The following is a 21,624-nucleotide window of genomic DNA, read 5'->3' on the forward strand; positions in this document are numbered from 1 at the left end:
TCATGACAACCTGGACGCGTATCTGGATTGTAAGCATTGCTCTCTTTTCTAAAATGTCTCTGACCCTTTCTCTGGTTGACGCGTTCATGTCGCTTCATATGTAAACTCATTGGACAGAGGGTGGGTTGTGGGCGAGGCAATGCCCCAATCCACGCCTCTCCCCTTATGCGATTGGTTAAATCGACGTTTAGACGGGTAGCTAGCACGATCGCGTTATAAAAAGGAGTTTCTTTTTTTTTTAATGTACTCTTCATAAAACTATATCAGATACGTGCCTTTGTGCATGACAACAAGGGTGACGTTAACCTAATGGCCTTTTGAGACGGCAGCGGAACCCCGAAACAGAACAAGACTCTTGTTCCTGTAAATTTATCTCCAAAATGCGTCGTAGAGTGACAGGTACAGCGTTGGAGATGCTGGGCTGTGGTGGTAATATCACGAGCCAGCGGGGAAACAGGCTTTTACTTGGCCCTATAACGAGAACAATCACCCCCATCTCGACAGACAGCGAAAGATTTCGTTCTACATCTTCAATACAAGGACATACAGAACTTGCACGAGAGAGGTCTAAAACCGTGACTTCGTTTTACAACCAGTCCGCTATCGATGCTTCGGCAGAAAAGGTGAGGACAATATGTTCCACAGACTTGCCCCTTCTCAACCCGTACTGTAAGTTAACTACACAACTGGTCTTCGCAGCTAGCCAAACGTAGAAAACGTAAGCCCGGAGCATCAGTTGAACCAATAGTTTCTAATGGGATTGTAATGTATCTCTAGCTAGCTACTAGGTTTTTAGTAAGAATTAACACATTCGTGCATTGAATTGCCGGTGTAACTATGTAAAAAATAACAGTGCCATGCTTGCTCGATGGCATAGAGTATACAGAGACCTTTATTCTAATATATGTGTTTAAAGTAATGTTTGTTAACGTGTTTTGTTATCGTTAGCTAGATGGTAACCTATTTAAAGATTAGTTCACTCCGGACGAAATGGGATGTCAATCCAACCAAGGTCATAAAACTGACCTAACCCGAAATTAGTCGTGGTTGAAGACCGCAAGATGGCCAACATTAACTGTAAGACGGCAGACACACTGATATATATTTTTAATGTAGAAAGCTATCTATAAGTCTATTGCTAGTATACTAAAGCGCTTAATTCGCGTTATAGAATCACGTTATAGAAATACGTTACTGTTTAATATCTCAGAACGATATCTGATATAACGTCACCAATACAATAACGCCTGATAACCTTTGAACATTTAGAACCTGAAAGATAATTTTATTTCTATTGTTTATTGTTCATTTTAAGTAACCGACTGGAGGGCTGCTGAACACCAACCGACCTTTTAAATTCTCACGCACTTACATCAATTTAGCTTTTATTTTTCTGTTGTGATTTGTCTTGTTTTCATTATGAATCTACCTCTCGTAGGCAGGCCTCGCTTAAAAATGTGATGAAAGTCTGTGTGGCCTCAGGTAAAAATAAATAAAAAATTCCCTCATGGTGCCACCATTGTGCTAGCAAGTACCAATACTTATGTAACTCAAGTCCCAGACATTACTTGGCACCGGCTGCGACCAACTCATTAAACCAGTTACTGAACTGCACTCCTATATTCTTCACTATTTCAGAATTGTCCTTAAAGGTGGGTGTTCATGCTATCAGCAACAGCTAGTGGCACTCTTCCATTGTGAAAAAAAACCCATACCCCCTTAATGCTACATGAGTTTTTGTTGTAATTACATGGCAGTGAAGGTGACCTCCCTGTCACCTTGCTTGATAGTAACATACCGTGCATGCCAAAAAGTAAATCAGATGTTAGTTGCGACAAGCATTGTTCTTGGCTGGTTGGGTTGTTGTGTTCATAGTCCATTACTTGAATGATCTGCTTGCTGCCACTCTTATATATTATTCCCTGGTTTAGTGGACTTCCTCCAACAGTTTCTCTCTTTTCCTAGGCCTCTGTCCGATTGACACCAGCAACCCTGCTGTACGCTGGGAAGTCTCCGGATGGACACCACATACTGGTAACTAACCACTCATCTGTTTATTTGGGACATTTTTTAACTGTTTTTTGTTATCATCATTGTAGGCAAAAGTTACAAACGACCCGATACCGGATAAGCGGATGAAGATGAGAGATGAGATCATTGTAGGCCTTAGACAAATGCATCTAGCAATTTAAAGAAGTAGATATTCCATGGATTACGTATATCTGGGATATTGAATTCTTGTCCTGAATGGCTGAATCTTTTCTTCTTATTATTTTTTTGTACCCAGTCTAAATCACACCATATGGAAGAAGATTACAGCAAGAAGCATTTCAGCTAGGGAGTTAAGTGTTCACAACAGGTGAACATTTAAGTGACCTGTATAATCCTTAGTGCTCTAAAACGTTTTTTTCCCCCTCACAAAATTATAACAAAAGTACAGTTCACTGTCTAATATGTCCCAATTAGCATGAAAAAAAATCAATTACAAACATAACAATGCTATAACATTTGTAGAAAGTTGCTTTCTAATTGAGAATACAGAATTATTAACTGTGCCACCCTTTTCCACCATTCCAACTCATTATTAGCTAAATAACCAGCATACCTGTTTGGTGCTGTATCCTGACCTCATTAACCTGTCATTATTAATTCTGCCTTCCATTGATTAACCATTGTGTATAATAACACATAGAGGCTACAACATGGATTTGATAACGTTGTGACAACCTACAAACACAACCTACATGCGCCAGTTCACATGGATTTTTAAAACCAGTTTTAAGCTAAGCACTTATTAAAATGTTACCTAGTTTTGCCACTCCAGGGGGTATTCCATCAACGCTGCTAATGATATCCGCTCTTAATTGAAAAAGCCTTGCTTGAATGAACGTGAATTTCCACTTAAGGCTCAAGCCGTTCCATTAACACAATCTAGCCGTGTTTTGTCAAACCAGGCTGGAACAAGCTTGCATTGTGCATGCACACCGAGTACATATGCAGCCCAGAACAAGCGATCATCGTAATGAAGACACTATGTCGCAAAAAATAAGCGAAAACTAGACCGGTGACCTTCTCAACAGCGGAACAAACCTGCTGAAGGGTAGAATTTAAAGGAGTCATCACCACAAAAGGGCAATACTGCCGCAATTTACAAGGCGAGGGGGATTTACAAAAAAAATTGCTGACAGATTAAGTGCGTAAATCATACTAGCCTACTTACTGTTACATTTTTAATAAATTAACATTCAGATCATTAGAAAAGTAAGACTGGCTATATTATCAGGCTAGATGATATCAGAATTATGATCAATCACAATTAATTAGGCTAACTTATGTTAATTGACACAACTACAATGCATTTACTGTTAATTAGCCTAATTCAATGAGGCTTGAAGCCTTTCTGTCCTAGTAACCCTTGGCCTGTATTAATTCTCGGTGGTTACATCTTAACAGGAGCCAACTGAACAGCCAAAAAAGAATGTGGCAACAGCTTTGATATTAGATACCAGCCAACGTAAATCACACGTCATCTGACGGCATAGAGGGTGACCAATGATGCGGCACACTTTGCTTGGCAGAGTGTTCATTTTACATTGCTCAGCATAACTAAGAAGAGTTTCAAAATGTAAATTCCAGTTCTGAATTCTCTCAACATGACTCACTTTCCAGAATAATATTTGTACATTTGGGTCTGACATTGCATGTGTTTTCAAATCTGATTTTGCATAGGCCTTCTGCAGCTACATGTGACATACTTGGTTAGGACAGGAAAAAACTGGTTTTCTGATTGACCTGTGCTGAAAACATTATCTCTGTGTAGTACAGTGAATACTTGGTGGGAGGCCGACATTGAAATTTAAATTTCTTTGAACAACTGCCAGGGTTACAGGATTTAAATCCAAAGAAGTGTAGACCACCAAACTTATTTGATCTATTTTCACAGATGTGCACATTTCATCCAACTCCAATGATTACTATTCTGCCTGACAGTGTGTGGACAGATGCCCCTAGTAGATGCCTGTACATTTAGGCTATGGAAAGATTTCCGATTTACATAGTCTGCCTCCATAGGTCTAGGTGGGGACTGGCATGCACATGGGTACAGTCTATTGTGCCTATAACATTGGGGAAGGCTGAAAAAGAGGATTACGTTAATACAGAGGCTTGTCAACCTGTAGGCTACTTATTTATTTTAACTGTCATATACCTCCAATTGAATAAAACGCCACCTTGATTCTTTGTTTCAAGATGACCAGGGAAAGCGATGAAAATATTCAGGTACTGCTTTAGAGCAAGACATACCCTTATTTCCCGGCATGCATTTCTGGTGGACTTTCGAAGTATGCACCCCATGCTTTTTAGGGTAATGTAGACCACAACTATTTGCAATGTGAAAGAGGAGGGGGAGAATTTCTACAATTCTCTCGTCTTTTCTCTTGATGGAAAAAGTCAGTTATCGTTACCTATATTGATAGTTACTGCATCAATGTCGAACATTGTTGTGTCCTGAAATGAAATAGGTTTGGCAGTGTAAAGTTCATCTTTAGTTTCGCTAGCAATTGCTCAATTCTTATGACTATTCCAAGTACTAAGATACTAGTATTACTGGCTTATAAGCTTTTAAAATGGCCTGTGGCAGAAGCCTTACAGTTCATAGATGCTATTTGTGGTGGAAGTCAACTTCTTAAGGAATGTTAGTCAATTTAACACAATGATTAATGGTGTCTGGCTAAATATTCACACTTGGCGTGATGTTAATGCATGACAAAATGTAATGTTGAGAGACAATATTATGACAAGGTAGGTCTCATTCAGTCCCAATGCTGGCGTACCAGCTTATATACTAAACAGTACGTACTTTACCATAATCCGCGAAGTACGTACTGTACTTGAAGTATGTAGTATGCGATTTGAGATTCAGCCATAGTCTAGACCTATGTCAATTGAATTCTATTTAATGTTATTTGGAACTAAATTAACACATGTCAATTCATGCTTTGTTCCAAAGACAGAAAATAGTCTGAAATTATGTTTCTGAAAGCAGACAGGACAAAAAGGTGATGCGAATGACAAAATACACGGGACTGTCTGTTGGGATTCTGTTTCCACCTGTTGGACATTGTTTGAAATACAGCTAAATGAAGCTTGACAGTTAGCCTGCGAGGGAGCATGCTAGTTCAGAGGTATAAGTTACCTTGGTTACTGAGCAGGGACTCCAATAAGCCTCATTAATGTAATGGAACTCTCACTTAAATTAGCCAGATTTATTGAAATATGCCTGGATTTTCCTTTATCAGCCTTGATGGAATACCCTCCAGGACAGAAAGTTAATGCTAGTGAGAAGCACGCGTGGCAGCCATTACAACTGTGAATAATTATGATTCAGCCAATTTGAACTATTGTTTCCTGAAGGATACTGCACAACTGCATACAGGTTTTTGCTTAAACAGTGGAAAGAGTTTAAACATTTAAAGGGGCATTTCACTATAGCACACCTGCTTAATTACCCTAGTTACTAATGCCCTAATTACTAATGTTAGCAATGATGCATTTGTATCATAAAAACAGAATACTTCCTCAACCCAATCTAGAACAAGCATATTTGAATCTCTCTGTAGATTTTACTTCCTCTGTTTTGGCCTCTTTATTAAATTCCGCCAGTTTCAGAATTCATTGTGAATTTAGATACCGCCTTTAAAACAAAAACATTTGTTCTGAGAATAGAAAAACACCAAACTGATGATTTTTCAATAAATGTGACCAAATTCATAAGCTATTTTACTTAATAGGCAAATGCATAATGTAAGCCAGGTAGCTAGAAATGCTTACTTACACATTAATCAGGTAATGTCTGAAATATATGCCCAGAATGGAAGTTGTTTGTTAATTCCCTTATTACGATATGTTGTTTTGCTGGAAAAACAGTTGGTAGCAAAAAAAGTCTATGGTCCCACCTAATGTTGTTTTGCTCTCCTTTGCTATGTAAAAAAAAAAGAAAAAGTTGGTGCGTGTTCACTTTTTCTGGTTTCTAATATATATTCTGTTTAACTAAGTATCTGTTTAACTAAGTAACTGATGAAAAACAAAACATTGCTGGTGTCATAATGGCTCAGGCTCAGTTACTTTGAGAAGTATTGAGAAGATGGCAATATTCAAACCTTTTCTCTGATTTTCAAGCAGATTTTAGTCAGGTCTGAGACTGGCTCAATGTGGAACACAACATCTTTTGGAAAACCATTGTGGAATGTTCTGGAATTAAAAATGTATGCACTAATTGTTTTCAGAAGACTGCTTGTTACATTTTTTTAAATCTTCACATTCCCTGTGTTTGAAAAAAAAAAACTTACAGAATAATCCATTCTGGTTGCGATAATAATAGTAATAATAATGGTCAATAGTTGTGGTCAAATTCTACTTGAGGTATTTAAATGCTAATCAGCAAGAACTCAAGAATTCTTCAGAATTTTAAAGAAAATATTAAAGGACCAAGTCCAGTTGATCTGCTGGATCGTTACATCCTGAGTTGACTAGTCTCAGTACTGCCAATTTGCTTGAAAATCTGGGACACGGTTTGCATGTTGCTCCCCAGGATGGTTCTTAACCAAGTTTATTTAGTGTGAGCAATGCAAACAGTTTTTAGAATTTTCAAAGTAATTTACAGCTGTAATTTACTGCTTAGAAGTGCTTTCACTAAGCATCACTGAAATTATGTAGTTCTGGCTTAGATTCCAGGTCAGATCACCTTGTGAAATACCCACTGCCTCTGAAATTATTCTTGATGAATTTCTGAGAGTTATGTAGTAATATCCTCTAAAAATCATATTCGCTGCGATTGGCATGATTGGGGTGCTTTTTGTCTAGCTTGATCTTGTTCTAGGTAACTTGAATTGTAACATGGTTAACTTGGCCCTCAGTGTTTCCATGCCTCATTGTTATCAAATTTAGTTTATTTTTAACATAGTGTCAAATATTGTACCTACCTACAATGTTTTACTTGTACCACTTGTTTGTAATGATCTTATAATTTCTTCGCTGTGAAACAAGTTTGGCTGGAACTGAACTTAGCTAGCTTAGTTATTAAGGTCATTTCTATATTCGCAACAGTATGTATGACTCCTTTCCGCCCTGTCTGTCTGTCTCTTTGCAGAGCAGTGCCAAGTATCTGCACAAGGAGCTGCCCGTGCGCATTGCCCATCGCATCAAGGGGTTCCGTAGCCTGCCCTTCATCATTGGATGTAACCCCACAATCCTGCAAGTGGTGTGTAACTTTGTTTTTTCCTCTCTCCCTTACTCTCTGCCTTGGTGCTTGGTGGTGATTTCACACTTTTTGATGCTTCTCTCTTTGCCAGCATGCCTGTTTGATATTTCTGGTGCCGCAGCGTTTTGCAACAACTTCTGTAACTAAACTCTTATTCCAGTTGTTGCGCATGTCTGGGAGAGGAGGGCATAAGCTCGGCAAGTGGCCGTAACTTTAAGTCATTAGGCCACTGTCCCTATGAAAATAGGCTGAATTTGAGCAGTTATTGAATTGAGAATGCACTTGTTTATAATCTTTAGCTGTGTTTCACATCCCTTTCTACTCATCCTTTTGTTTTGCCTCCTCCTTCCTTTCCATGTCCTATTTATTTAATATTATCATCTTGGCAATGGGTGAACCTTCACCTAGATTTTTCTCCCAGAGCACGAGGCTCTCTTTTGTTAATGAAATATATGACGTCTACTGAATCAGTGCCTAAAATACATGATCAGTTGTGCTAGTGTTATATACATCTACACATACAGGTTTGTCTATTAGCCTAACAACAAATAATAACAACAAATAAGAATTTACAAAAAACTTGTTTAGGAATTATTGTAATGTAGAGAGAGCCAACTCAACATTGATGCAAATGTTTTGTTTTTCCTCCACTGAAACGATTTGAGCAGGTGTACGAATCAAATATTTTAGTATACACGTTTAATGTATTGTTATTAATATCATTAGCAAACATGAATCACAAACAATACAAAAACAATTAAATTAACTACATGGCTATTCAGTACAGATGGTTGCTCGTATCGGTCTCAATCTATCGCCACTATATCTTCTTTTTAATAAAAGGGGTACAAGATGGCTTACTACTATGGATATGTGTGTTTTTTCCACCTAGCTTATTAAGATGTATGCACTTACTCTAAGACTCTACAAAGCCCATTGGCTAAATTGCTAAAATATAAAACAATCCAGTCTCATTGTGACGAAAACAGTGTAATAATTTACCAAACACTTTTGTCCAGAGCGACTTACAGGAGCAAGTTGGAGGACTAGGCTGAATGTCTGATCCGTTTTTGGAATGTCGGCAAGGACACGTGTCTACTCATGGGATGTGTTTTGACCCACTTATAGGGTCATGGGGGTGGGGGGGGGGGGTACTACTCTTACCTAACCTTGTGCTTAGAAGGAATTCTAACACCCGTTATTGGTTTTCCTTTCCTACAGCATGAACTCTACATCCGTGCCTACCACATGTTGATTGATTTCCCAGCGGTGAGTAATTACAAACGGCTATGCTGAGAGAGTTGTGTTGGACAAGCTGAAAAGATAAAGGTAGCCTAATTTAAGAAATTACCCTGACAGATTGTACTTTGCAAGCATCAACAGGAATGCAATTTCAAAGTGCAGAAAAAAGTAGTATACCCCATGCTTTAATAGCTGGTTTTGCCCCCTTTATCGGAAGTAACTTATAGCTGTTCATTGTAACTGTCTGTCAGTCTCTTACATTGACTGGGAGGAATTCCTGCCCACTCTTAACAGTACTGCATCAACTGTCTTTTTCCCCCCTTGAATGGATCTGACTTGGACTTTTCATAACCCTCCATTCGTTCAACACATTAGGGTTAACATAACAGTCAATGTTTGTTTCAACAATTTCCCCTTCCAATAACTTATGGGCATAATGAGAATAAATAATTCTCTGTCTAATGTATGTTTTTGGGGGTTTTACGGTTGTATGTATTGTAACATTTTGACTGGACTTGTATGTCCAATTGATTGGAGTCCCCAAAAAGTTCCAGTCAACTTGTTAATACTATACATCTGAATGTAGCCACTATAACCTTGTCTATTGTTCAGATTAAGGACCAGGAGATGGAGGCTCGTTATAGTAAGCTGGTTCAGCAGCTCCTCGATGACCACAAGGATGTGGTCACTATGCTTGCCGAAGGCTTCAGGGAGTGTCGGAGGCACATCCAGGTAAAAGCCATATGCGTTGTGTACATAATGCAAGCTTATTTAACGTATTTTCTTTTCTCACCAACAGCTGTTTCATCATCATTGTCCTCCATGATGAAATCCAGAAAGTTACTGTAGAACAAGCGGCCCCCATCAGTTTTCACCAGCGTGTATATTGTTGTCTTGAACACCGCCGTTAGAGACATTTTAAGTTGCTTTGATTAGCCAGTTGGTAGTGCTAAAACAAGCAATTAATGTTAACCTTGCCATGTATTGTCCCTCACCTAGTTTGAAATTCTGTGCATTAGAATCTAGTTTACCTCAAACCTATAAGGTGTGCCATGATGTTGTTCAGCTGCATGAGGAGACCAATGGTTCAGCTAGCTAGAGTCTTATTCTGTCTGTAACCGTCCTCCAATGCCATCAACACAGTGTTTGCAGGCTACTGAGTGTGGATGTTGGTATTACTGTCAACTCCGCCATAGTGTTGATAAAGAAATCTATGGGCTTGCGACATATTGGAATTGTGGCATAGATTCCATCAGATTTCAAATGTACACATGCTTAGAGAGAGGTTAGATTGTTCAACTCTGTCGTGTCCAGCATTTTCTGCAGTTCATGGGTGAGTCACTTCAATTTCTGTGTAAGCATTGTGTGTTCAGAGGAATCGTCTTGACTCCTGTTTTGGTTCTATGACTCATTACGTTTCTTTTTCTGACAGTCTGGCTGCCAGTTCCCGTTCATATAACGTGACTGTTTCCCATTTGAGGCTGGCTGATTGCATACGTTGGAAAATTGGTGGATCCATTGATATTTCCCTCAGTGACTTCACCCATGCCACTATATTCAATGAATAAAACATTCTTTGTAGTCCAGGAAGGATTCTCTGGATTTTTGGAGGCATTTGGTGATCTCAGTCAAACTAGTTGTAATGGTACACATCCTAAATAAATGTTGCTTACTCTTGTGTAAGGTTCTACATGTCATGGCCCAAACCTTCCCCTGATTCACCTAAGGCCAGATTCACTGACAAAGATTAAACCTTGTCTAAAATTAAGCTCAGTTGAGGTCTCCATTGACCAAGATTGAAGGCTTGGGTTAATCTGTGTATGCAAAACTGGAATCTAAAAGTGTCCCGCCTTGAAACAACTTGCCTTGCAGCTTTACGCCTAGACTTTCTCTTTATAAGAAACAGACTTTCATTTGTACACAAATGTGCTGTAAACTGTTTCCAAAATGTGCTTACTTTGGCCACGAAGAGCAAGATCAATCATATGGGACATTCGGACTCATGCATTTTAACCTCAAAGGCCTTTATCTTGGGCGTTAATGCCATTGGCCAACTCACTGCAGCGATTTATATTCTCAAATCATCTGCATTCCCTGTCAGATCCTGCAAGTATCGGAGATGGTGTAGTTAATGTTAATCCTATACTGTATTCTTCCAAATTCTAAGTTTCAAGTCCAACTCCAGCATGTATTTTAGAGATTCCAGATATTATTTAATGGCTTATTTTTCAGACCCTGGTCTGTTCAATAGAACTTGGTTGTAATTTGACCATAGGATTAACCAATATTATTTTTCCTGTCCTGAAAAGTGTTGTCTGTATTTGTTTCAGGACGAGACCCTGGTCCGTAACTTCCTGGACACCACCCTCACCTCCCGCCTGGGTATCCGGATGTTGGCCACACACCACCTTGCTCTGCATGAAGAAAATGTATGTCTTTCACTCACCTTTTAAAAATGGATTGCTAACAGAAAACTAACTTATTACCCCAGAAACGGAATATATAGTATTGTTACTTTTTGTTAGGGCTGTCAAAGTTAACGTGTATTAAATAATTAAACGGAAAAGGGAAAAAAAAAAATGTATCCCCATTTTTGGGACAAGCAGGCACGGTAGAGTGGTTCACATTTGGTTTTCAATATATCAATGGAGTATAGGCATTCATGTCAGGAATCCTGTTCAATCGCCACTTTTCTGTGTACATACAGTATCTCACAAAAGTGAGTACACCCCTCTCGTTTTTGTAAGAATGTAAGAAATGACACTTTGCTACACTGTAAACTAGTGAGTGTACAGGTTGTATAACAGTGTGAATTTGCTGTCCCCTCAAAATAACACAACACACAGACATTAATGTCTAAACCGCTGGCAACAAAGGTGAGTACACGCCTAAGTGAAAATGTCTATATTTTGTGTGGCCAGTATTATTTTCCAGCACTGCCTTAACCCTCTTGGGCATGGAGTTCACCAGAGCTCCACAGGTTGCCACTGGAGTCCTCTTCCACTCCTCCATGATGACATCACAGGGCTGGTGGATGTTAGAGACCTTGCGCTCCTCCACCTTCCGCTTGAGGATGTCCCACAGATGCTCAATAGGGTTTAGGTCTGGAGACATGCTTGGCCAGTCCATCACCTTTACCCTCAGCTTCGACCTTTAGCAATGCAGTGGTCTTCTTGGAGGTGTGTTTGGGGTCGTTATCATGATGGAATACTGCCCTGTGGCCCAGTCTTCGAAGGGAGGGGATCATGCTCTGCTTCAGTATGTCACAGTACATGTTGGCATTCATGGTTCCCTCAATGAACTGTAGCTCCCCAGTGTCTGCAGCACTCATGCAGCCCCAGACCATGACACTCCCACCACCATGCTTGACTGTAGGCAAGAAATACTTGTCTTTGTACTCCTCACCTGTTTGCCGCCACACGCGCTTGACACCATCTGCACCAAATTAGTTTATCTTGGTCTCATCAGACCACAGAACATGGTTCTAGTAATCCATGTCCTTAGTCTGCTTGTCTTCAGCAAACTGTTTGTGGGCTTTCTTGTGCATCATCTTTAGAAGAGGCTTCCTTCTGGGACGACAACCATGCAGACCAATTTGATACAGTGTGCGGCATATGGTCTGAGCACTGACAGACTGACCCCCACCTCTTCAACTTCTGCAGCAATGCTGGCAGCACTCATACTTCTATTTCCCAAAAACTGAGCTGAGGACGTGCACTCAACTTCTTTGGTGGACCATGGCGGGGCCTGTTCTGAGTGGAGCCTGTCCTGTTAAACTGCTGTATGGTCTTGGCCACCGTGCTGCAACTCAGTTTCAGGGTCTTCGCAATCTTCTTATAGCCTAGGCTATCTTTATGTAGAGCAACAATTCTTTTTTTTCAGATCCTCAGAGAGTTCTTTGCCATGAGGTGCCATGTTGAACTTCCAGTGACCAGTATGAGGGAGTGTGAGAGCGATAACACCAAATTTAACACACCTGCTCCTGCCCATTCACACCAGAGACCTTGTAACACTAACGAGTCACATGACACCGGGGAGGGAAATGGCTAATTGGGCCCAATTTGGACATTTTCACTTAGGGGTGTACTCACTTTTGTTGCCAGCGGTTTTGACATTAATGGCTGTGTTTAGTTATTTTGTGGGGGCAGCAAATTTACACTGTTATACAAGCTGTACACTCACAACTTTACAAAGTGTCATTTCTTCAGTGTTGTCACATGAAAAGATTGTGTGAGATACTGTATCCTAGCAACATTTGAGTACATATCTGTGTACATTGAGAACATGCATTATAAGTAACAGATCTCCCCTGATGTTGTAGATAAACATCTTTAGCCACTTTGCTTACTTTATGCCTGTGTTTGTTATTGAAGTTGAAGTAGAAATATGGAATCAGAGACCAGAAACCTTCCATTTAGATTTTCATGGGCTACAAATACACTTGTCAGTTTTTGTGGTTATTTGAGGTTCAAAACTTAAAGGGCCATGAAAGGCAGTCATTAAACCTTTATTACCCTTGTGTGGCCTGCAACTGCAGACCTATATCGAATTTAGCCTTTATAGGTAAAATCATTAAAAAAAACTTTTCAAACAAATAAGCCATTCTTTATTGGTTGTGTACAAGACATGGAATTCTTTGTCTCCAAAGGCAACTATATATCAGAGAGAACTTGACCTGTGGAGTTCCGCAAGTCTCTAACCTGGGGCCTCTTTCATTCAATATTTATATGCTACCTTTAGCCCAAATCATACAAAGCAACAATATTGCTTATCACAATTATACAGATGACACCCAAATGTATATAACACTCATCTAATGACCATGGTCCAATAGACTGTCTGCCAGTGCCTTGAATGAATGGATGTGCCAGAACCTTCTGCAACTAAATAATGATTCAACTCAAAATTGTCTTTTGTGTCCAAGAAAAAGACTCAATCAGTAATTATTGCAATCTACTGGCCTTTTCTTATACCTTAGACCAGTGTGTATTCTTATTTTATCCAGTGATGCCACCAAACAACTTATGGTTCTGCCCCCAGGGGGCATATGATCCAGTCATAAGGCTTTTATATAGAATGTTGGTGGTTAGGATGATCAAGCAGGTTCAACAGTCTGGAGAAGTGATGTGCAGTTATTTTTCTTTTGTCAACCCCCCGCCCCCACCCCATATGAACAAGTGACTTCAACCAAAAAACATAGAATCAAAAAACAACCAAAAAACATAGAATCAAAATACAACCAAAAAACATAGAATCCACTATAATGGAAATTAATTTAGTAGGAAATTAACTAAATGTTGAATCTTAAGTCATGAAGAAAATACACAAGGGAGTTTTACTTTGTTTTCCTGCTAGGGGATGGAGCTTTACACATTTGTATTGTTACTGTTAGGCCCTCATTGTGGCCTGAATGAATACATTTCAAAAAGGTAATTTCATGATTAAAAACACTAGACTACTATGCTGCATTTTAGGCATTTTGTCTTAAGTAAATATACATTGCCTTTGGAATGTATTCAGACCTTTTGTTGTAGATACGCTCAAGCTCTCTCAGCGTTTGTCAACTGCTATATCTTCAATGGTGATCAAATCTGGGCTTTGGCTGGGTCATTCAAGAACATTCACAGACTTGTCCCAAACATTGTCTTGACTGTGTACTTAGGGTAATTGTTTTTCTGAAAGATTAATCTTCCCCATGTGTGCTCTCAAGAGCAGAGGCAGCATAATTTTAGTCTAAAATCCCCTGGTACTTCACATTACCATGATGCCATGTATCCTAACAAGGTTCCCAGGGCCTTTGAAAGCAAAACAGCCCCACAACATTACATAACCATGTTTCTGCATGACCATCCCCCTTTTATGCTAAACTTACCTCTGGTATCTGTGTCCTAAATGCTCAGTTTTTGACTATCTGCCCATAGAACCCAAAGTTAGAATGATGGTTTTTGGTAACTTCCTGAGGTTTAAGTTACCTTGATTGTTAAATGGTTTCTTTTCCTAATATTTGTCAAACTATCCCTGTCATCTTTCATTACAGCCTGATTTTGTAGGCATAATCTGCAGAAGACTTTCCCCCAAAAAGATAATTGAGAAATGGGTTGATTTTGCAAGGTAAGTGGTGTGTTTTCTTAACTTTTCTATAATAAGAATAATCTCACTACCTTTTGTATTATACCACAGGTGACCTGAGAACCAAACACTAGATTAAGATCCTTATACCAACAGTCAAGAATGGTGGTGGCAGTGTCATAGTTTCACCTGGAGGACTTGCCATCATTAAAGGAAACATAAATTCTGTTATGTATCAGAATTGTGCAGGAGGATGTCAGGCCATCTGTCTGTAAGCTGACGCTAAAGCTCAGCTGGATCATGCAGCAAAGCAATCACCCGAAAACAAACCAGCAAGACTTTAGGTTGGAGCACACTGCAGCAATTGGAGACCTTTCAATCATTTGGCATTTGTTACCTCCAAATGCTAAATTCACCTCATACTGTGTTTTTGTTTACCACCCAAGGCTAGCACTTAGTCTTTGCTGAGTGTGACTTTTGAAACAATTAGAAAACAAAAACCACTATTACAAGTCTACAAGGGAGGGGGATTTTGTGTTAAATTATTTGAACATTTTAAAATGTATATTGTGCATGTGCTAAGTTTGACTTTGTCATACGGTTTGTTGCTTAGAATGACAGTGTGAATGTGATGATCGCTGATCGGACTAATCTAGAGCGGTGCTAATTTCTCTACTGTCAAACCAAGTGCCTACTGTATATAATAGCGTTCGAAGGTTGTAGGGTCAGAAATGTCCCCGTTTTCCATGAAACATACTCATGCTACTCCCACAACAGCTCAATAGGGTAGAGATCCAGGGACAGTGCTGGTCACTCCATTATAGACAGAGTACAAGCTGACTGCTTCTTCCCAAAATTGCTCTTGCATAGTTTGGAGCTTTGGGTCATTGTCCTGTTGTAGAAGGAAATTGGCTCCAATTAAGTGCCATCCACAGGGTATGGCATGGTGTTGCCAAATGGAGTGATAGCCTTCCTTCTTCAAGGTCCCTTTTACCGTGTACAAACCTCCCACTTTACCACCACCAAAACACCCCCAGACCATCACATTGCCTCCATCATGATCCTCCAGCATATTTTCATTGAGCTTGGGTCTCACAAGTGTTTGTGATCTGAACTCCTCAAACCTAGATTTGTCCGTCCATAACACTTTTCTTCCAGACTTACACTGCCTGTGTCCTTTTCCCCATCTTAATATTTTCTTTTTATTGACCAGTCTGTGATATGGCTTTTTCTTTGCAACTCATTTTAGAAGGCCTGCATCCCAGAATTGGCTCTTCACTGTTGATGTTGAGAACCTGTGAGGTGTCTGTTTCTCAAACTATACACTAATGTATTTGTCTTCTTGCTCATTTGGGCATCGGGGCCTCCTGCTCCTTTCTATTCTGGTTAGAGCCAGTTTGCGCTGTTCTGTGAAGGGAGTAGTACACAACGTTGTACAAGATCTTCAGTTTCTTGGCAATTTCTCACATGCAATACCCTTCATTTCTTAGAATTAGTATAGAATGACGATTTTCATAAGAAAGTTATTTGTTTCTGGCTGTAATCCAACCCACAATTGCTGATGCTCCAGATACTTGACTAGTCTAAAGGAGGACATTTGTATTGCTTCTTTAATCTGCACAACAGTTTTCAGCTGTGCTAACATAACTGCAAAATGTTTTCTTATGATAAATTAGCCTTTTAAAATTATTAACTTAGCAAACACAACATGCCATTGGAACACAGGACCGATGGTTGCTGATAATGGGCCTCTGTAGACCTATGTAGATATTCCATTGAAAATCTGCCATTTATGGCTACAATAGTCATTTACAACATTAACAATGTCTACACTGTATATCTGATCAATATTTCTCAATATTATTTCCTGTTGAGACTGGGTTTTTTTCGAAGAAAAATGCAGAACAAGGGATGGTACTGCTAAACAAATAAATGTGGTATTATTTCAGTAATATAAACTACACCATTACCATGAAGATTCCCGATTCCATGACTAAAACCTGTGTTTTCCACTGAGTCTGTGTCAGGGTTTTCCTAAATTCAAAGCCATGACCACAGTTCTTTGTGGGACAACCAAATGTACACTGTGTCCTACTCACTCTCCCTAGGAATGTGCAGCTGCTTTCGCTCTGTCTCTCTCTCTGCTCTCGCTCTCTTTTTTTCCCTGGACCTCTTGTCCCCAACCTCTTTCCAGCCTCTGGGTTCTGGCTGCATAAGAACAAAGGCACTAATACTGATTTATCAAGCCAAAGGTCTCAGGTCCTGAATCAGCAAGTTACCCGTTTCCTCAAAACTTAGCCCATGTGACCAGATCCTCCCCTGATTGAAGAGCAGACCAGTTATGAGTCCAGTGTCTCCTTTTAGTAGTGATCAGAACTTTAGAGCAGACATTTTAAATGTTGGGCCATTAACTAAGATCATACTACACATGTTTAGGCATAGTATGGACTGTCAGTTGATGGTGGATGAGACCACGTATGAGAATTGTGAAATAATTCAGTAGATCAAATTACCCATGTCCAGGCCAATTCAAACTACATATACTTTAGTCCCTGTGTTGTCAAGGTATAAATAAGTAATAGGCAGTACTACTGGTATTGGCCATTTCTTCAATTCTTCAATGGAAGAAAATTCCTGGAGATTGTCCGTTTGGAATAATTTGAATGCTTGTTCTGTTGCTAACATGAGTAGCTATGTTTTGTAATGCAGTCAATGTTATTATAATAATATTTGACCTATGTGATACTACAGTAAATATTGTGTAGAAGATGTCAGTAACTGAAACCAACAGGAATGCGTGCGTGCGTGCTAACACATGCATGGCTCTTATGTGTTCTGCAGGCGTCTGTGTGAACATCAGTATGGTAACTCCCCACGGGTGCGTATCAACGGCCACGTGGCGGCCCGCTTTCCCTTCATCCCCCTGCCCCTGGATTACATCCTGCCAGAGCTGCTGAAGAATGCCATGAGGTACTAAAACACTTCCCCTTATAACCAACAAAAGTAGACAATTTCAGTCACACGAAATGCTGTTCTTGTTCATCACCTGTTGGGTTCCAGGTCTTCCTAGGAATAGTTCTACTTTGATTTGACCAGACAGAAATCGGTGTTGGAAGACCACGGAGGCAACTATAATGCGCTCACTCAGCTTTCCGCTGATCTCCCCTCTATCTCTGTTCTCAAAGGGCGACCATGGAAAGCCACCTAGACACGCCCTATAACGTGCCTGATGTTGTTGTCACCATCGCCAACAACGACGTGGACTTCGTCATCAGGTGAGTGCATGACCTTGATCTTCGGACAACATCTACCTATTCAAATGAGTCCCTGATATTTGGGCCTAGTCGCTATGCCTAAATGAGGAAACTGGCCTCCTCATCTCGGGGAGTGTTTCTAAACTACTGGCCCCAGTGTCGTTGCTATTGACTAAATGCCCTGTTAAGGATCCTAAATGGATGTTTACACTGAACAGATGTACTGACCCTGACATATTTGGCAAACGCAGATTTTCAGATATCCTATGAATCGTTTTTGTTCTCTTGTCATTCCCAAATGTATTTACATAAGGTGGGCATGTAGGGAATATGAGACCAAAGGAGGATACAGGCTTTGACTGAGTAGACTTTGTGCTAGCGCTGCGTTTAAGTGATTCCAAACAGTTTGCCATTGACCGACCGGTGAGTTCACAGGGAGGAAAAAAAAGTAGCTTCACCAGAACATGACAGACCTGTAATCCTGTAAATGTCTGCTCTCTCTTTGGTCTCAGTTGTCCTACTTTGAAGAGATCTTCAGCATCTGATACTGAAGATATCGTTAATATTCACAGTTAACGTTGTCTTGATCTGTAACCGCGGGGACTCCTCCATGTTTGTCAGGATCTCGGACCGCGGTGGAGGCATCCCTCACAGGATCCTGGAAAAGGTGACGGACTACCATTACAGCACAGCTGAAGAGAGCAACCAGGACCCTCGCATGAACAACCTATTCAACACAATGACCAACAGCGGCCCTCAATCCGGCCCCATGCATGGGTGAGTACGGCCAGGACGCCCACGGCTCCCCAGCTGCTTGCAACCGGCAAAACTTTGCCTCTGCGTTTGTTTTAAATGCTGTGACTGGGTAACCAAAATGAATGATTAAACTATTACTACTTGGAACACTAAACATAATGTAATACTTCAACGTTACAAGATGACTGCAGATAACATTCATGAAAAGGTAGGTTTAATTGGACGCAACATTATAGGCCACCCATTAAACTAAGTGTTTTAACGTAGGCCTGCTAATTTGCCGACCATTTCGTTTGATTAACTTCAGTTCCAGTTAAGAGAGAATCAGTGTGAATGATTGATTTCATAAATGTGATGATCCAGAAACATTTTATTTTCCTGTCTGTATATTCCCTGTTGGTGTTCTTACTCCCATAATCCAAGGTTGAATTGACTGCCCATGTACCATTACATGAGAAAACAGACAATGACATGCTTGCCTGTACATCATTTCCATGGTTTTCTTCGTGCTATGAATATTGAGACTAGGTAAATCTGTCACTAGTGCAAACATTAGAGACAGTTCGAAGATAATGGTTTTGTTGGCATTTAGCAGCCCCATGTGTTTTTTGCCACCTTTGGTTTTTGGAGGGTATTTTCTTATTGCAATTCCTATTTTGGGGGATTAATTTGACTGTTTTAATATTTTTTTAATTTTTTTAATGCAAAAACATAGTTTGAAACTACCCCTTTAAGTTGGTTCCAGTTTATTAACGTATAAGAAACTCTGCCCATCAGGTTTGGCTTCGGACTGCCTACTTCACGGGCGTACGCTGAGTACCTGGGCGGCTCACTTTCCATCCAGTCCATGCAGGGAATCGGCACTGACGTCTACCTGCGCCTGCGCCACATCGATGGCAAAGGAGAGAGCTTCCGAGTCTAAAATCACTAGCAGCTTAGCGCTCAAGACTGTGGAGGGGGAGCACATCCCCACCAAGGGGCTCGGCTATTTTACAGTGAGCCTGGGCAAGGCTACAGGGAATTAAGAAGTCAGTTAGCTCCTCACAACTCACTTCTACATTTAAAAAAGAAAGTCACTTTAGGACATTAAATGGGCTAATATGGCTGCAGAGTTGGCGCTCATCTCTTTTTGTTTTGCATTTCCCATTTCTTCAGTATCACAAGGGTTTCTGAACTCTGTAGCGTACAGGTTAACAGAGCATGAATGGTGGTTAGTGTTGATGTTTTTACTGTGGTGGAAAGGAAATGGGGGGGGGGGGTGGGGGGGGGGGGGGGGACACACAAATCACAAATCACAAATCACAAAGTTGATCTGTTCTGCGTCGAAGTTCTTTGTATTGCATAGAGAGACTAAGGAAGGGAAGAAGGGGTCTCACCCCAGTGACGACCACCTGAGTTTGGATTTAGCGTCCCTCAAAACGACCTTTTCTTGAGTTGCCTGTGGAAGACCGCATGGAGAAAACTGCCAAACTGTGTTTTTGGATTGATATAAGAAAAAACTGAGTGAACTTGTTTCAACGCCATTATGTGAAGCGATCTAGAAAGCTCACGAGATGTTCAGTTGCCTTATTGTGTCTGGTGCTCATCCTCACGGCAACATACTCATTTAACTTAACCATTGCCACTGCTTACTTTCATCTTCATATTTAAAGCTATTTTACACTCCTACCATGTTAGTCAATCAGATATAGAACATTTAACAAAGAATAGATTTTTTTCCCGGGGGAAACGCTCATGTGCTGTGTCATTATAAAACCATATTATTTTTGCTTTTGATACACAGGAACTATTGTTTGTATTCATGTTTAGCTTTTTTTAGAAATTGTTACAATGTATATTTCAGAGGTGACTCAATTCATTTGTTTGAAGTAGGCTTGATGTAAAGGCATTTGTTACTGAACACATTCCGAGAGTTTTATCAATTGACTACAATGGGCTTGTAATGTGCATGAGGAAAAATCTGGATATGTAACTGCAGGTATGTGATCTGGCCTAAGCAAGGAATTGGCATGGAAGTCCTTAAACATACACACATCAGTGAAGTACATTAACGGTATACCTTGCTGAATATACATCTGGTTATTGCCATATGGATTTCAAAGTTTGGTGTAGGGCTAGTTAAAGAGGAATTGGGATATGTTTTACATGTGAAGACATAGAACTACTGTCTTCTCATGATGGTTTAAACGTGACCTGTCCAAATCTGCCCTCTGCTGGAAAGAAAGTCTGACTAAATGAAGACACAAAAAGTAAAGTATAATAAAATGGTAACATTTTGATATCAATATTTTTGGATGTATGGTTTTAACATACTGAAGGGGATTGTCATATGTACCCTTTGTCCAAATTGTTTTGGGGGGGGGGGGGGGGGGAAGTACTCTGGCCACATTAAATGAACACAACCATATTAATGTTCAGCTTATCTCCTAATACATGTCCACATTATGGAGTGTGGTTGTTAGCAGTATGCCATGGAATGGATTACTTTGTCTGATTTGTTTGTGTCAGTTTTGAACATTGTCATTAATAGTTTATTGGGCATTATTAAAATGTAAAATGAAAGGGTGGAAATTGACCTTTCATTTTTTGTTTTTACAATAACTCAAAATTGTGTTTGAGAAAAAGAGATGAATTGAAAGAGTTTTATTTTGTCTCATGTTGAAAGTATGCACATACCTTACACAATCTTTTAATGTTGCTGCTTTCAGATTGTGCTATAAATGTTTTTTTTCCTCTTGTTGAATATGGGTTAAAACCAATAATTCTAAACTAATGTAGCATTTCCTGCTCCATGTAGACTTGCGCTTTAGTTTTTATTTTGTCCAGCAATTTTAAACAGCTGTTAAAAACATTTTTGTGATTGAAAATATTTCAGTGGTTTTGATGTTAAAGGCAATATTCAGTAAATGTTTTGTGACATTGGTCAGTGTAAATGAGAGTAAAGACCAAAGAGCATTCTTTAGAAGAGAAACTAATACAAATGCATAGATTAGGAAAAAGTTAAAAAATAATATCCAAGTGCTTGGATAGCCACAGTTGAATCAA

General features: G+C 39.8%; 1 protein-coding gene across 1 annotated transcript; it reads left to right on the forward strand.

The window, feature by feature from the left end:
• The first annotated feature begins 234 nt into the window (after positions 1–234).
• bckdk (branched chain ketoacid dehydrogenase kinase) lies at positions 235–19,838 on the forward strand. The gene is made up of 11 exons (XM_010870887.5): positions 235–623; positions 1,966–2,034; positions 7,148–7,258; positions 8,480–8,527; positions 9,113–9,232; positions 10,831–10,929; positions 14,538–14,611; positions 17,411–17,539; positions 17,755–17,844; positions 18,445–18,600; positions 19,357–19,838. Exons 1-11 carry the CDS (start codon positions 381–383, stop codon positions 19,499–19,501), a joined length of 1,284 nt encoding a protein of 427 aa, XP_010869189.1. The 5' UTR covers positions 235–380; the 3' UTR covers positions 19,502–19,838.
• Positions 19,839–21,624: the final 1,786 nt, after the last annotated feature.

This window comes from Esox lucius, chromosome 7 (assembly GCF_011004845.1).
Source record: "Esox lucius isolate fEsoLuc1 chromosome 7, fEsoLuc1.pri, whole genome shotgun sequence".
Taxonomy (NCBI): Eukaryota; Metazoa; Chordata; class Actinopteri; order Esociformes; family Esocidae; genus Esox; species Esox lucius.